The sequence below is a fragment of the Neofelis nebulosa genome, chromosome 5 (genome assembly GCF_028018385.1).
Source record: "Neofelis nebulosa isolate mNeoNeb1 chromosome 5, mNeoNeb1.pri, whole genome shotgun sequence".
Classification (NCBI taxonomy): Eukaryota; Metazoa; Chordata; class Mammalia; order Carnivora; family Felidae; genus Neofelis; species Neofelis nebulosa.
Window position 1 is genome coordinate 111,123,751 of NC_080786.1, and position 18,221 is coordinate 111,141,971.

The window sequence follows — 18,221 nt, forward strand, 5'->3', positions numbered from 1 at the left end:
TGGTGTCACATCAACAGTGTTGATATTGGGCTGAGTTATTTAAGGAGTTTCTTTACTTTACTCATGGCAAATGAAGCTTGGGATACCCACAAAAGACGTTTGACAAAAGCTCAGGAATTGAGACCCCAGGGTTTTGGAAGAGTTGAGATACAATACAAATAAAAATAAAGGAAGGCACTTTCTCCCACTCCTTCCTTGATGAAGGCTTCCATGAAGTTACAATAATGGCATTCAAATTTATAGGGGCACCTGAGTGGCTCAGTCGGTTCAGCGCCCGACTCATGAGATCTCATGGTTCATGAATTTGAACCCTACATTGGACTCTGTGCTGACAGCTTGGAGCCTGGAGCCTGCTTTGGATTCTGTGTCTCCCTCGCTCTCTGCCCCTCCCCCACTCGCACTCTGTCTCTCTCTCTCAAAAATAAATAAACATTAAAAAATAATTATCGTTCATTTCAGGCCCTGGAAGCAGAGAGCCCCAGACCGTGGGTTTAGAGCTGAATCAAATGTTCCCTACCCCTACCGCCTCCCCCTCCCCCACCACCCTTCTTGAGAACTCATGGAGTTGCATCTCACTTGCACTCTGTCCAGAGACTGAAGGAACAGACATTTGTGCTCTCTCATAAAGGCTGCTAGAATATTCGCATTTGCCAGTTTTCAATATTCCAGCTTTAATCTGGTTTAGGCTAAGTATTCTGAGTGTCCCTGCTCAGGCCTAAATACCAGCAATATCATTTTCATGAATGGCAGCTGACAGCTCTTTTGAAACAAACTTGCCAAAGTTACAGAAACTTGCTGGACTGGAAAAGATAGAGGATATGCGTGATGCAGAATGCCATGATCACGTGAGGACATCACATGCCTGTGGGCATTTCATATGCCAGAAATGCACTCAGGTTTATTGCATCATTCAAAATAAGCCCTCAAGCCCCCACATCAGTTGTTTTCAACCCTTACATAAAAAAATGGAAGTGTCCAGTTCTTTGGCCTAAAGAATCCACTCACCTCCCTCTCCAGTGTCACTGTGAAAATAGCAAATGGGGCAGGCGTCTGGATTTGTCAGTGCTTTCTGGAATGCCATGGAGCTTCAGGATTTCATTGCCCATGTTTCACCTCCAGCTGCCCATGAGGCTGCCTCTTTCTTTCATATTCAAGTCAGTCCTCAAGGATCCCTGAAGGCCTCCTTACCTTTTCTATCTTTTCTGTCACGGAAGAGACTGGCCTTTCCAACTAACATTGTACTTACTAAATCATCTGTCTCTGGTTTCACTTTGTCTCAGAGATTGTAGATTCATAAAATGTGATAGCTAGAAAGTGCCCCATGACTCATCCAGTTCAATTCCCTTACTTTAAAGAGGACATGGTGATTTCTAAAGCCCTAGAGGCAGGTTAGTCGTAAGGTCAGAATTAGAAATGAGATTTCTTGACTCCCCACTAAGGGCTGCTTAGTCCAAGACTAGGTAAGAGCTCTGACTGTTTACCTGGGTATTCCATAAAATGCTTTTCCTTATTTTAACCCCTCCACTATTTCAGTAGAAGGGACAGTATGGTGGCTATGCTATGCTGTTTAATGACATTTTACTCTATAGATGACATCATAACTCCCCTTTCCCAGTCTCCATGGCTTTGCATCCCTGTGTCCTAGGGATCGTTTTTCTTGTCTTCCCTAAAAGACTGCACAACTCAGGATGACTTCTGGCTTACTTTTCCCAGGGCAGAACACAGGTGTTCCAGAATTTGTCACACAGCTCCTTCTTCGTGATACAAGGGTGAGGTGTAGTTGCATTAAAAAAAACAAAGACCTGAGGTGTCCGAACCAAGATTCCTGCATTCCTTTATTTCTCATTGCAACAACAAGATAAACAAGTGTAATTCCATGTTTAATGAATTACAAATGATAGCAAGCTCAGGAACCTTGAGCATATCTATAAGGTAAATAACACATTTTTCTTAGCATGGGCATCAGACTTAAGATCATCTGGAAACAGTCACTCCAGGCCCCAAATACCATGACGTATGTGCAAAATGCATTCATCATCCAAAGTACTTACAAATCTAAAAACAAAATATTTGAATTCAAATACTTTAAGCAAATTGGAAATACAAACAATACACCAAGAATCATCCTCAGCTACCTGTTCTCCAAGCAAAAGATCAAAAAACAAAACCATGAACAAAAATATTCCAAAAAAGAAAAGTTCATCCAGGAAGACTAGATGGCCCTCAAAATCACATCTCTTCTTCTGATTCTTGTTCTCGTTCAGTATTTTTCAGGAGTCCAACTTCTGAGGAGCAGAACCTCTTAAGTCGAGATTTAACCAACCTAAGGAGAATGAAAGGCATCTCATGTTATGCTGTCTAATAAAAACCCAGAGTAATGTGTATCAATAATACAGCAAACTACAAATTATCTGTACAAATGGGAGAGGCAACTCAAAAAAATCACTTTTATTTGACTTTGGAGCTACATGAAACCTTTTTGTGGACTAAAGCAGTGTATAAGTAAACAGATACAATATAGCTTGTACCGTGTATGACATGATTGTTGAGTTCGTTGTCAGAAAATGCCTAATTATTCATAGTTTTGATCATTTCTGAAAGAAACAAGAGAATCTCTGGACTGCAGCAAGCCCAGAAGAAACCAAGCTCAGCTGAGACCTTTTCCATCAAGTCCACACCTTGCTATGTATTACAAAAAGCAGCCCTCTCCTATAAAGGAAGTGCATGAAGACATCTCCTTCCCCGTGTCAAAACTCATGTCAGGTCTGTCCCAAATTGTGCCTTCAGAGGGGTGCTCTTGTGCAGGCCAGCATGTTCAACTGCATGTGATGGTCCATGTAGTGATCCATGATTAACTAAGAAGATGCAAGAAGTGCCCTCCACCACTGTGATTGTTTTCATAGATTAAGAGATCTGTGGGTCTGGGGGAATCAGCAAAATGATTTTTGATATTGGGAGATACGAAGGTTCTTTGTGGCAGACTCTCCACTTCTCTGATGTAATAAGGACTAAGCAAAGCTTTCCCTGTGCATGATTATTTGTAAAGACATTGTACTATGACCATATCAATAAAACATAGTTCAGTTCCAAAAATACATGGGAACACACACATTTGATACACCAAATCATCAAAATCATTATAATTTTGTGTTAAACTTCACCAGCCTATCTGCATCTTTACCCTTATTTTCTTCTGCCTGTCTTCTTCTTCCAGTGAAGGTCTGGCCTGCCCCTATAAACATGTAATGACTTTACTTGTTCTCTGGATCTCACAAAAATATAAGCATCATAAAAGCAAAGACGTCACCTTATTTAGTGCTCTAATGCTAGCCAGAGTCTGGTACATAACAGTGGCTCAACACACATTTGATGAATCAATGACCTTTGGAACAATCTGCTAGGAGTTCATATCACTCACTTATTTGTGGAGGTTAATTCTCTTTCAATTCAGCATTAACTCCTCCAATAATACAACAAGCAAGTAGTAGTAATAAAAACTATTCACTCATCAAGAGCCAAAGAAACCAATCAAAATAATTTGCTTTGATTATTAACTGACTATTGATGTTGCTCCCAATGTCCTAGGCTCTTCAAGGCACTGTTTTCATGAAAGACTAATAGTCTTAAATAAGTTAAAGTCTGGGAAATGTTTGTGTCATTTTTTAAATTCACATAGTTATCTTTACATTGCACAACCTTAATACATGTAAATGAAATGGATTGTTAATTCATTAATTAGATTCATTCTTGATGGCTCTTATGGAAAATAAAACAAAGACATGGCTACTTATTACAAATTAATTGTTAACACAGACCCTAGTGACTCCTCCTGTTTCCCACTCCTTCTTTCTGGGTTGTATTTGCTGTTGTGACAGCCACCAAGCTGACGCCTGTTCAGGTTCTATCTGTATCCTATAGCCCTAGGTATTGGCACATGCGTAAATGGCCAGTGCAGACAGGTTAAAAGCCGGAAGGGTGAAGAAGAAGTGCAAATAATTGTCAGTTTCCAGAATGATACAAGTCCAGGATACTAAGGTCAGGATGTGTCTGAGTTTTTGCTCCCATATGTACTCTGCAATTAACAAGAGAAAGAGCAGAGGGTCCCCTGAAAATCCATCACCTGTGACTGAATTACAAACAACTTCACACTCAAACTCTGAAAAACAGATTGTCAAAACTGCTTATGATTATAGGATGGAATTAGCCTACATGTGACCTCACTGAAAGTCAGTACTGAATCTTCATGACATTTTGTAAGTTATTCCTTAAGTTTATATCAACATACCTCATAACATGAGCTCTTGGTATTATATTTCCAAAGCAATATGAGAGCAAAACTGAAAAGCATCTGAAACATGATTTCCAAACAAATAAAGCCCATACTCATGTAACTGAGTAGATCTATTAAAACTGCAAATAGGGGCGCCTGGATGGCTCAGTCAGTTAAGCAGCCGACTTCGGCTCAGGTCATGATCTCGCGGTCTGTGAGTTCAAGCCCCGCGTCGGGCTCTGTGCTGACAGCTCAGAGCCTGGAGCCTGTTTCAGATTCTGTGTCTCCCTCTCTCTGACCCTCCCCCATTCATGCTCTGTCTCTCTCTGTCTCAAAAATAAATAAACGTTAAAAAAAAATTAAAAAAAAACTGCAAATAAGTGTTTAATGAATACCTACTGCATGTTTGATAGCATGCCAACAGCCATGTGAAATACGAAAAGGGTCTTTTCCTTAAAGTGATACAACCTAGCTAGCAGATAAGACTGGCTAATAGTAAAGATAGATCACAATTGCTAAAATGAGTAGTAGCGACTCAAGTACTATCCAAACTCATGAAGGGAAATGAGGGCTAGAATTATCACAGAAGTTTTCATAGAAGATATGGCATTTGATTTGGATATGCCAGGTAGAAGGGACTAAGTGGTCACAAAAGATAAAGGTGTCTGGAGGTGGGGAGTGTTGAGAAAATAAACATGGAGTTTCTGGTTTCTAGAAAGTTGTAAGTGGATAAGAGGGGTCTGAAGCCTTTTGAAACAGGAAGAGACAGTAGTCTTCTTTTGGCCATGGAAGAGAGCTGACATGAGCTAGAGAGGCTCCTTGAATGTCGCCTTTATTCTTGGAGGCTGCCCAGCCCCTAAGGGGATGAGGCCCAGATGTCAGCCTAGAACAACAGGAAGAAGCAAAGTTTTACTTAGTGGCAGAGCCAGTCTTAACAGCATGCTTTGGGGGAATGGAGTAGGACTAATAGAGATCAGTCAATGAGAAGCTAGAATCTCCCAGTACCCAAAAGCACTTAGACCTCTAGAAGGAGGTAACTACAGATCAAAGTAAGCTGACCAGGAGCCTAGCAGAGACATCTGGGAGTTACATGGTTCCCTTACTAAGAGACTCAGCACCAAAGCTGCTTCAGCAGTGAAGCTCAAAAAAGCACAAAGAAGGAGGGGTGACCTGGGAAAGAAGAGCAGAAAGCTAGTTTTTGAAGATGCTGAGACCACACTGGGCCTAGAAGCAGCTACTGCATTTTATTTATCTAGAGAACCTACTAGATGTATACTGTCCAATATGGTAGTCACTATGCATATACAGATATTTAAATTAATTTAAATTAATGTGGCACTAGGCACATGTCAAGTGTCCAATAACCACATAATCAAGTAGTTCATGGCTACCAAATGAAAACTGCAGATATAGAACATTTAGATCAGTGCTGACGTCTGCAGAATTAAGTGTAGAGTCTGCATGCTTAATAGTTGGGATCAGCTAGACCCATTGTGATTTGGTATTAGCTACCTTAAAGATAGGAACCATGTTCAACTTTTTCTATTTCTTATTCTTCAAGATGAAGCTTAATTCTCAAATATGAGGAAGCCTCCTCTGGGCTCCAATAGTGCTTTGTTCTACTGTTTCCACCAATTGCACTGTATCTAAATTGTCTGTTTCTCCCCATAGGGTCTATATTTTATGCATTTTTTGGTACAGAAGGAGGAGGAGGAGAACAAGAAAAATAACACAAAAAGAATAAGAACAACAAGAATAACCTCCACTGCACTCTCATTATGTCCTATGCATACATTTACACACATTTCTTATTGAGGTACTATTATTTTTCCCATTTTGCAAACAACAAAACTGAGACTTAATGTGGTTACATAATTTGCCCAAAGTCATACAGTTGATAGGTAGGAGAGCTAGGAATATGTGTTTTATCAATCTGTCTGTTATATTGCTCTTCGTTCATTGTGAAACATTGAATCAGAGTCTTTCTAAAAACAACTGAATCTTACTTTTAGAAATATTAGAGTAAATGTCAAATTAATCACACATTCATATTTAATGGGAAACATAAATGTTGATCAAAATGTGACACCAAGCTTGTGAATTGCTAACATTAATGTACACATGGGCAAATGGAGGGCTCACTGCAGGTATGGAGAGGCCCATTGAAAAAGGAAACAGCATATGCAAAGACACAAAGGCACAGAAAAGTGTTGAAGGGAGACACATAGGTCATAGGTCAGAGAGACAGCTGAGACACTGTTGAGCGAGTCTAACTTTAAACCAGCATTTATTCTTTCAAGGGGGGATTTCTGGGTTTGCAGATAATTTTCTGCTATATTACCCTGTCTTGTGGAATACTAAAGAATGAAGTCCCCCTTTGAACTTAAGTTCAATACTTTTGAGTCTTGTTGGTCATATACCAAGGAATAGAGCTTCCATGAACAAAAAAGTCACTAACTTACCAAGTAACAAAGGCATAAATCACTCCAACAATGACAATGTGTAATGTGTAATGCCAACAAAAGCATATGCTGAGAAACATAATGTTGTCATGATCCATTGAATCCCATGCAGGACCTCCACTAGGGGGATAAAGGACAAAACCAATCTGTAATTTAAAACAAAAAGCACATATTGAAAATAATCAATCATATTCCCAATGATAGCACATTTCAAAATGTTTGGTTCCAAGATCAATCTTAACTAAGACAACTCTAATTACCTGAGATGCTACAGATAGGTCATCAGGTTTCACTGCCTATTTAAGTAATACAGATAGTATCTACCAGGTCATAATTTCAAAAAAAACATTAAGGACATTTGAAGATGAATTTTTAAAATGTGGATAGTAATCATCTCTGTGGATTATGGACTTTCAGAGAATGTGCCAGGTTTCTAAGTTGCGCAATTTCACTCAGTTATTTCAAAATTAGAATACAAAAAGGTTTTAAAATAAATGCTCACAGATAACATTATATTCAATGATAAAAGACTGAAAGCTTTTCCCCTAAGATTAGCAACAAGATGAGAGTGTCTGATTCACCACTTCTATTCAACATTGTACTAGAAATTTTTAGCCAAAAATTAGTCACGAAAAATAAAGGGCATCCAGATTCTAAAGAAAGAAGTAAAACTTTCTACATTCACAGATGATATAATCTTATATAGAGAAAATCCTAAAGAATCCATACACAAAAGAACTATTAGAGCTAATAAATGAATTCATCATACTTGCAGGACACAAAATCAACACACAAATTCAGTTGTACTTCTATACACATGCAATGAACAACCCAAAAATTATGTTAAGAAAACAATGTTGGGGTGCCTGGGTGGCTCAGTCGGTTGGGCGTCCGACTTCGGCTCAGATCATGATCTCGCGGTCCGTGAGTTCGAGCCCCGCGTCGGGCTCTGTGCTGACAGCTCAGAGCCTGGAGCCTGTTTCAGATTCTGTGTCTCCCTCTCTCTCTGACCTCCCATTCATGCTCTGTCTCTCTCTGTCTCAAAAATGAATAAACGTTAAAAAAAAAAGAAAAAAAAAAGAAAACAATGCCACTTATAATAGCATTGAAAAAAATAAAATACTTAGGAATAAATTTAATCAAGGAGGTTCAGGACTTGCACACTGAAAGCTATATAAAACATTGTTGAGAGAAATCAAAGCCTAAACAATGGAAATACATCCCATGTTCATGGACTGGATGATTTAAAATTATTAAGATGTCAATAACACTCAAAGCAATCTATAAACTCAATGCAATCCTTATCAAACCCAATGGTTTTTGTTGTTGTTTTTACAGATATGGAAAACTGATCCTAAAAATCATATGGAATTTCCAGGAACCCATAAACAACTTCAAAAAAGAAAAATAAAGTTGTAAGAATTACGAAGTTGTAAGAATTATGCTTTTTGATCTCAAGACTTACTACAAAAACTGCAATAATCAAAATAGGGTGGTACTGACATAATGATAGAAATATAGATCAATGAAATAGAATTGAGAGTTCAGAAATAAATCTATATGTCTGTAGAAAATTCATTTTGATAGGAGTGCCAAGGGCATTCAATGGGTAAATAATCGTCTCTTCAACAAATGGTGCTGGGACAACTGGATATCCACATACAAAAGAATGAATTTGGACCCTTACCTCACACCACATACAAAAATTAATTCAAAATTGGTCAAAGACTAAATATAAGAAGTAAAACCATAAAACTATTAGAAGAAAACATAGGAGGAATCTTCATGACCTGGGATTGCTGATGACTTCTTAGATATTACACTAAAAGTACAATCAACCTGGGGTGCCTGGGTGGCTCAGTCGGTTGGGCATCCGACTTCGGCTCAGGTCATGATCTCACGGTTTGTGGGTTCGAGCCCCACGTCGGGCTCTGTGCTGACAGCTCAGAGCCTGGAGCCTGCTTCAGATTCTGTGTCTTCCTGTCTCTCTGCCCCTCCCCCACTCATACTCTGTCTCTCTCTCCTTCAAAAATAAATAAACGTTAAAAAAATTTTTTAAATAAAAGTACAATCAACCAAAGAAAAAATACATAAATTGAGCTTCACCAAAATTAAACTTTTGTATTTCAATTGACACTTTCAAGAAAATGAAAACACAGGGGCCCCTGGGTGGTTCAGTCAGTTAAGTGTCCAACTCTTGAATTTGGCTCAGGTCATGATCTCAAGGTTCATGGGTTTCAGTCCCACATCAGGCTTGATGCTGATAGTGTGGAGCCTGCTTGGGATTATTTCTCTCCCTCTGTCTCTGTTCCTCCTCTGCTCATTCTCTCTGTTTCTCTCTCAAATGGATAAATTAACTTAAAAAAAAAAAAAAAAAGAAAATGAGAAGACAGCCCATAGCATAGGATAAAATACTGCTGAATCATATACCTAAAAGAAGTCAATATCTAGAATGTATAAAGATCTAAAACTCAACAACTAAAAGACAAAAAAATATATTTTTTAAATGGGCAAAGGAGTTTAAGAGACATTTCTCCAAAAATAGGTATACAAATTGTCAATAAACTCATGAAAAAAATGATGAACATTGTTATTAGAGAAATGCAAATCAAAACCACAATGAGATACCCCTTCACACCCACTAGGATGGTAATAACACTAATAATGACAAGTGTTAGTAAAAATATGGAGAAATTGGATTCCTTATAAATTTCTGATAGGAATATAAAATGGTGTAGTCATTGTGGAAAACAATTTGACAGTTTCTCGAAAAGCTAAGTGTAGAATTAATTATCACATGCCATTCCTAAGTATATACCCAAAAGAACTGAAAAGAAGTATTCAAACAAAAACTTGTAAACAAATGTTCATAATAGTCAACAGTTGAAAACAACCTAAATGCCCATCAACTGATGATGAATTAAACAAAAATGGTATATCTATACAATGGAATATTATTAAGCTATGAAAAGTTATGATTCACTAATACATGATACAACATAGATTAATCTTGAAAACATTATTTTAAGGGAAAGAAGCCAGATACAAAAAGTCACATATGGTATGATTCTGTTTACATGAAACATCCAGAATAGGTAAATCCATAGAAAGAAAAAGCAAATTAGTGATTATTAGGGGCTAGGAGGAGAATGAAAGAGAATGGCTACTGAATGATTCCAAGGTTTCCTTCTGGAGTGATGAAAATGTTTTAGAACTACATAAAGGTGAGAGTTGCACAATATTGTGAATGTACTTAAATGGCACTGAATTACACACTTTAAAATGGTTAATTCTATGTTATGTAAAGTTTATCCCAATAAAAAATAATATGATAGAGAAGATAGGTAGATGATGATGATGATAGATAGATAGATAGATAGATAGATAGATAGATAGATAGACTTGGACAGATGATGGACAGATGGGGGGTAGAGGGATGGACATCTGTCAGATGCTAAAAAATTACAATAACAAGATACTTACATGGATAACTGGACAAATATCCACCGTATATTGGCTAACTAAATGTCAGTTATGCTGCTTGGGAGTTTTCCTTACAATGGCCCTGCAATGATGTATTATTATCCCATTTTGATGTACTATTATCTTCATCACCCAGATGAGAAAATTGGGTGGTTTTGTAATTTGCCCAGATTTACACATCTAATAAATGAAATCTTACAGGAACAAAAAAAGCATTTAATCCATAACATTGAGTGAAATTTTAATTCCATTTCTGTATGAAATTTCAAATAGCCTGAGTAAATCAGGAAAAACCAAGATTTGGGCCTTAATCACTTGTTCCCATTTCCCATTTTAAAGAATTCCCTTTAGTTGGAAAGAGAGTTACCATTTGTACCACTTGGTAGATGTACCATTATGTGTGGGGCACCTTAACTTCACTCATGCACATAAACTTCAGGATTATCTTCAGTCCTCATAATAATCCCAAGAAGAAGATATCATTATTCCCCTGCTTTTCATGCCCTCCTTTTGCAGCCACTAATGGAAGGTGATAGAGAAATTCTGTGTCAAGGAAGGGTCTTTTAGAGGACAGTTGAGTGTAATGAACTATGGACAAGTTCCACAATTCCTATTTGTCCCACCAATGTCCTTCCAGTGCCATGATCCATCTATCTCTGCTTGGGGAGTGATTTGCTATAGCTCCCAGAGGTAAGGGTTAGCAGCTGTTGTGGGTTAAACTGTGTCCTCCAAAAGGACATGTTGATGTCCCAATACTGGGTGTCTGTGAATGTGACCTTATTTGGAAATAGGGTTTTTTCAGATGTCATCAAGGTAAGATGAGGTCATACTGGATTATAATTGGTCCTAAATCCAATGACTGGTGTCCTTATAATGGAAAGCCATGTGAAGACACAGGTACAGAGATACACAGGTGTGACTATGGAGGCAGAGGTTGCAGTTATGCTGCCATAAGCAGAGGAATGTCAGGGATTGCTGACAACTCTCTAGGATAGTGGCATAGGACAGATTCTCCCTTTGGGTCCCCAAAAAGAAACCAATATGCTGACACCTTGATTTTTGGACTTCTGGCCTCCAGAACAGTGAAAGAATAACTTTCCATTGTTTTAAGTCATCCAGTCTTTGGGACTTTGTTTTTGCAGCCCTAAGAAACTAATACAGGAGCTGGAGTGCCTGGGTGGCTCAGCTGGTTGAGCGTCCGACTCTTGGTCTCGGCTCAGGTCATGATCTCACAGTTCGTGAATTCAAGCCCCATGTCGAGTCTGCACTGACAGCACAGAGCCTGCTTGAGATTCTGTCTCCTTCTCTCTCTGCTCCTCCCCTGCTTGCTCTCTATCTCTCTCAAAAGAAAAATAAACTTAAAAAAAAAAAAAAAAGAAAGAAACTAATACAGGAGCTAAGACCAAAATAAGCAAAGGAGAATCACTTATCCTAAACCTGAAGCCTGGACACATTAGTGGTTTTTCATCCATCTTTCAAATCCCAACTTAACTTTACCTTCTGGTAAGGCATAGAATATACAGTATACACTCATGAGATAAATATGGTGGAACCAGACTTCAAGTCCAGGTCTGCCTGACCTAGAGTCTCATGGACTTCTTCCATGCCATACTCACAATTGCTTTTTGGAGCACTCAAAATAAAACATCTCTTTAAGTCACCTTCATTGGTCATCACCAATCCTACCAGTCAAATGCTTAAAGAGAGACTTTGAGCGCCTCTCACTGCCAATCTCATTGAGACCCTTATAGCCTGAAACTGAAAGCTGCCATGAGGCCTATGAGTACAGTTAACTGATGTGATTATTGTGAAAGCCATAGAAACATTCCCAAGTCATTTAAGGCTAAAAGCAAGTGAATTAGGAAAGCTGAAATACAAAGGCCAAAAGATGCCACAACTCATTAAATTTTCCTTTAAATATAGAATCAGCCATTACTCTTTCATTTAATATTCTAATTTGCTTCCTAATGTAAAATTTCAACAACAAAAAAATAGGTCTTAAAAAGAATTTTTTCTTGCTGTATCTTCTATGCCACTCCTGACCATCTGTTTTTGAGTAGTTTAAGCTTCATTAATATCACATTTAAAATGTAAATAATTATCTTCTCTAATATATAACAAGCCAGAGGCCCATTTCCTATAGGTTGGAGTTCGAATTTCCTATTGTTTTATATCTTATTCTCTAATCACTTCTTTCAACACTATTACCCTTAAGCAAGTGTTTGATCCACTATATCAGACTTCAGACCACTACTGCTTTAGTTGGGTCTTTTTGATATCTTTGAATGAACTTTTGTCTTTCTTAAAGGCAAAACAAAGCTGAGTTTTACTTTGGGCTCAGTAATCTGGGAAGTCTTGGGAGGAGTCCTTGGGGCAATTAGTGGAGCTGGGTGATGAAATAGAAGTAACTGTTCAAAGTAATAGGAAGCAAACACAGCAGAAATGTCTTCCTCATTCCTGATGGTCTCTGTGCCTCAGCTCTGACAATGATGTGAGGGAACTTGGAAATGACACAGTGCAAAAGTGAGCCTTAGAAATACTCTCCCACAAAGAGTCTCAGAGAAACCATGATTCACGGAATGAATGGACTTTGAAGGGTATCTGTTTCTTTTTTAAATTGCATGACATGGATAGGTTTTTCAGAAAGCATATCTGACTAGAATGACATTCATGAAAGAAATCATTTTTAGAGGTTGGGAAGGGCGTTCCATCCAGGTTTGCCTATCACCCAATCATTCGTGTATGAGTTATAAAAAAAAAAAAAAAAAAGCAGCCAATCTGAACATTTGCCTCATTTATTTCACATCTTCTTACAGGTCAAAGAGTCTACATGTGACAATGTGTCTATTTATTATTTATGTGCTAGTTATTACCCATCTATGGAGAAGTAGAGAGAGAAAAAGTATGGTGAAAAGCAAATCACAATGTCATATGATTAGCTTAAGACAATTTGGGCCATAAACCTTCATAACACCACACAAAGCATCAAAATAAAAGCATAAAAATTCACCTAAGTCTCAGACATTTTTGTTTTGGAGTCATCTGAGGATAGAGAGAGATACTATGGCTAAACCTTCATTTCCTGTCGGTGTGTGTGTTTGCACTGGTATTAAATGTTCATTTTTCTTTAAGCCTCTAAGCGTTATTTAGTCTGGCCACCAGGTAAAAAAAGAAACTAGTCTAGACATACTGATAGATGGAAAAGGTTTTTAAATAGTCACAGATTTACACCCCAAAATGTTAACCTCACAGCTCTTTCTTAGAAAAGCTTTTGGAAAAATATGAAAACATTATTTCTCTGCCAAAAGGGACAACATTAGGTCAGTCTATTCTCAGTTGTGACAGCTGATGCTTCCTCCCTCAAATCGTTAATGAGTCATTAATGATTAATGGAACACTAATCAGTTTCATTAATTCTGCTCTTATCTTTATTATTCCTTTTATTTATTTTTTACTTTCCTTGCGTTTCTTCTTTTGTTCTTACTTTCAACTTTCTTTACTTAGTTAGCTCTTTATCAAACTTGATTTAATAAATATATAGAGAATCCTGAACTCAATGAAGATAGAACATACTTTCTTTCAAATACATAGAACACTTACTACCACTGACATTGTTCCAAAGGAAGTTTCAATACAACGCATTTCAGAGTCAACACATTCTATGACTACAAAGCAATTAAATTGAAAATGAACAATAAAAATAAAAATAACATTTTTGGAAACTTAAAGGCGCACTCCTAGTTAACTCATAAATTAAAGAGGAAAGCACATGGAAAATGCAATATTCAAAGTTTCCCAAGAGTGAAAACTACCACACATCAAATCCTATGGGAGATGGCTACAGTAGTATGTAGAAGGAAATCTATAGCTGGAGATATATTTATTTTAAAACAAGAAAGACAGAAACAAAGTGAGCATTCAATAAAAAAAAAAACTAGAAAAGTATAAGCAGAATACAGCCTTATAACATTAAAGCAAAAACTGAAAATAAGGAGAAATTGACAAATCTAGAACTATCATATGAAACTTTAGCAGACCGCTATGAAATAAATCAATAAGATGAAAAGCAAACAGGAAGACAGAAAGTATACACAGTACAATTAGAGTTCCAAGAGCCTGGCCTCACCTCTCACCTTGAGAGGAACCCTTTTATTTGCTCTTGATTCCACTGGTGCCCACAGTCCTGCCACTCAGCTCTACTCCCACTATACAGTGCTGTTCTGGTCTGGCCCACAAGGTAGGTGGCTTGCCCTGTTTCTGTCTGTGTTGTTCAATTGCAGCTAGGTTATTTTCTTATTTTTTATTTATTTTTTCTTCTTTTAGTTTCTTTTTTTATAGTATTTTTAAATTTTCATCTTTCATTATTATGTGTCTGGAGTAGAGGAGATACACTGACATATAAACTCACTGTGTCATCCTGACCACAAATTAGCTTTTTTGAAAATTTTAAAATTTATCTTTATTTTTGCATAGGCAATGCATGCACATGGTAAAACATTCCAATCAGAAGATATAGAATTCATAATAGTGTTTTACATACCATTTTATTCAGCTTTTCAGCAAATGATAATTTAACAAAATGACTTGTATTTATAAACTGGTTAAATTCATCAGTTTCATCACATTACAGAATATTTGTTCCTTTATGTCATTTTTCCTTCAAAATACCCTTTGCATATAGCCCTTCTTTACCAGCCTCTGTTCCCCACAACCGTTCCACGCTCACCTATGCTTAAATATCACAGCTTTCCTATCCCGTTTTGACCATGATGTCTCCTTGTCACCACTTTCTTATCACTCCTCATATGAAATGCAAACCCCTGCAACAACCTCATTCCAAGTTCCTGCTCTCTGGCAACTAAACATCTCCTCTAAGAAGTCATCCCCAATTAAACCACATTCACCTTTCATCCCAGACTTTCTTTACATCTACATATGCATATTAGAGTACGATGTATCAGTCTCTATAAAATATACACTCACTGATTGGAATACATGTTTTTGACAACACACCAAGGTTAGGTAGTCAACAAAGTAAAATGGAAAGAGTCTAGGACCCACATTTAGATCTTTGTTCCATTATTGTGTAAGCCTGGGATAGTAACTTGGTCTCACTGAGTCATATCAGTAAATTGAGGATGATAATACCTAACTTCCAGGTCATTTTGAGGACAAAATGAAATAATATGTATGTAAAAAGTCCTCTAGAGTGGCTGGTTCATGGTTGTTTCTCAGTAAGTAATAGTTTCCTCTCTTTCCTGCCTTTCATATATTTCTCAAGCTTATGACCCATTACACTGTAAGCAGCTTCAGGATTAGAAACTGCTGCCAACAAAAAGCAATGGCTCAGAATTCCTACCTTAGAGATATTCAGGTATGTGATGAAGATGAACACATCCTACTTCCTTCCCCTCTGCTCCATCAGCACTCCCACCAGAACACTGGGCTACTCAAAGAAATATCACCTCTCAAAGACTCACATTCTCTCTACAGTCAGCACATCAGAAGGAAGTCTCTAGGTTATAGAGCAAAATATCCCACCAAAAGATTACAGATGGAAACACCAGGCACATTAACTGGAGGCCCCAACTCACCTGCCAGAACCAGCTTCCCTGAAGCAGGATAAGGGTCATCTGAAGAAGCTCCACAATGACATTGTTCCTTACAAAGAACTCCAAGAAGCCTATCAGGGCTGCCACAAAGACAGCCAAGACCAGCAGCTGGTGCACAAAGATGTCCAGCATTTCCCGGCCATGAGTGTGGTTGTACAAGATAAAAGCTGATAGAGAGGGAAAAAACAGTTTGCCTTTTTCAATGAAACCAAGGGACACCACCATTTCTCTTTCTCTCTCTCTCTCTCTGTCTCTCTCTCTCTCAGTGACCCCACACACAGAATTTTACACACTCACATGTACATGCGCGCGTGCGCACGCACACACACACACACACACACACACACACACACACAAATCTGTCCAAAATAACAAGTGCTCTCCGTTTCCCACAATCATGGAACCCTCTAACATTTTTGGAGTTATAATTAACTCTTAAGAATGGAAATCTAACACTCCTTTTCCCTTTACTAACCTTTATTTCCTCGTCTAATATATCATGACATTTTCAACTAACTATATTTCAAAGCATCTTCTATGCAGGAGGATGAAAAATAAGTGTGATGGGGGCAGGGGAGCAAGAGTCAGGGTGAATTCGCAGATGAATGAGACAAATCCTTGCCTTAAGGAATTCAGTCCATTGGAGTAAACAAATAAATACACAAATCATAACAGTGGATTTTGATGGGTATGACAACATGCTCTGGAAACTCCCAAGAAGCAGTAACTACCTATATGTTTTAATCCCATGAACAGATTTCAGCTTTATCTTCATGAGGAGGAAGAGATGTTCAATCAAAATATGGTAACACCCTGAGATAATGAGAATCATGATGTTGGTTGTTGATGCCCATCTTTTAATTAGTCTTTGTTCTCAAAGAGGAGTTAGCAAAAGTCCTCATCCTCAGATGTGGGAAGGAAGGTGGACAGTGAGGAAATGATTGCCTCCCGATAATGTGGGGATTTTTTTTAGTCCTATAATCAATCTATTTCTTATAAATATAACAAATGAAAACAAATCACTGAACACTTGTTTTCGCTGTTGCCCTACACAGTAACAGGGACATCAACTGAACAAAAAATGTTTTTCATTAACTTCTCAAAAATAGGACCCCTTATTTTCATGTGACTGATTTTTTGACCCTACTTACTATGTAATGGTGGAGTTTTACTATATCAATATGAAAAACACTAATTAGTAGGTTAGCAAGTTGCTGTGAGTGGTCCCCTCACTTCAAGATATTCATGCTTTACTTAAGTTCAGTTTCATTTGTTAAAAATGGAAATAATGATAGTCTCCAGGATAATCTAGAGATAAATAACCATGGTAGGTGTTCTTTAAGAATGATGTAAAATGTGAATAAAGTACACTGAATGGTCATGCTTGTCCTATTGTGCTACATGAGTCAGTAAGGAAGGAAAAATCCTTGGCATCCTGCATAGGACATCTGACTATTTCACCATGGCCCAGATGGCCTGGTTGATCAAGCTGGCACCAGGACACTAAAGGAATATTATTGTACAGGGCTAGACAAGTGTCCAATGATAATGAAAGGTACAGGAAAGTACTCACTTATACTTACCCTCAACAAATAAGGCATTCGACAACAGCAATTTGATTAAGGAAATGGGAAACGAATTGGTGATAAACCTTAAGATGTTTGCCACGCCCACCAGCCCGAAGAAGAAATACATGGTGGAATGATGCCAGCTCAGGAGTTGGACCCACTGGCCCTCTTTATAGTTATATAAAGCCAAGTGGGGCCCTTCAGTAACAAACTGCTCTCCAAGCATGCCTGCAAAGGAACATATCACAGTTTTAGCAACCTTCTCCATAACTTCACAGAGAAAGCAGGAAGATAGGAGAGGTTAAGCCCATAGCTTAGTTAAATTGAGTGTCCTTTTATGATGCTGATTCTTCTTTCTTGGCTTTTTCCCAACAGCTAAGCACTGGTGCCTACGGCTGGTTTTAGAGGTTCAAATACTGGTTTGGATGATCAATTTGTAGTCAAAGATAACCAATTTAGACAAACAGCTGTTTATCTCACATCTTCAAAGCCTATCATTTCAGTTCCCACTTAGTTCTGTGATCAGTTCCACTGATGGTCTTAGTTCCTATTGTCACCTAATGACTAGATAAATCCTGAAGATGTGGGGTTTGGATTTGTGAGCTCAGTCCTACAAAGGCCTATTACTTCCTTCTGACACATCTTACATCTTGGGGACTTGCCATGAAGGGGGGAGTTGTGCTTGATTCAGAATAAAAATGCTAGAGGTCAGCTTTTCCCCAATTAAGGATAACTGAGAAAACACAGACAGATTATAGCACATGGTCTAGTCTGTAACACAAACAGTTAAACTTTCTTAAAGATGTTATGTTGTGTATTAACCTAT

General features: G+C 37.9%; 1 protein-coding gene across 4 annotated transcripts in view; it reads right to left on the bottom strand.

The window, feature by feature from the left end:
* Window positions 1-1,803: 1,803 nt before the first annotated feature.
* TMEM45A (transmembrane protein 45A) overlaps window positions 1,804-18,221 on the bottom strand; it is a 75,010-nt gene continuing 58,592 nt past the window's right edge. The window contains exons 3-6 of one of the 4 annotated variants that reach the window (XM_058731611.1): window positions 17,411-17,623; window positions 15,810-15,994; window positions 6,733-6,878; window positions 1,804-2,323 (exon numbers count right to left, since the gene is read on the bottom strand). In XM_058731611.1, coding sequence (XP_058587594.1) covers window positions 2,230-2,323; window positions 6,733-6,878; window positions 15,810-15,994; window positions 17,411-17,623 — 638 coding nt within the window. In that variant the 3' untranslated portion in view covers window positions 1,804-2,229. Of the gene's footprint in view, window positions 2,324-4,690; window positions 5,154-6,732; window positions 6,879-15,809; window positions 15,995-17,410; window positions 17,624-18,221 lie in introns of those variants that run through there. The other 3 variants (XM_058731610.1, XM_058731609.1, XM_058731608.1) reach the window with 3 other exon arrangements.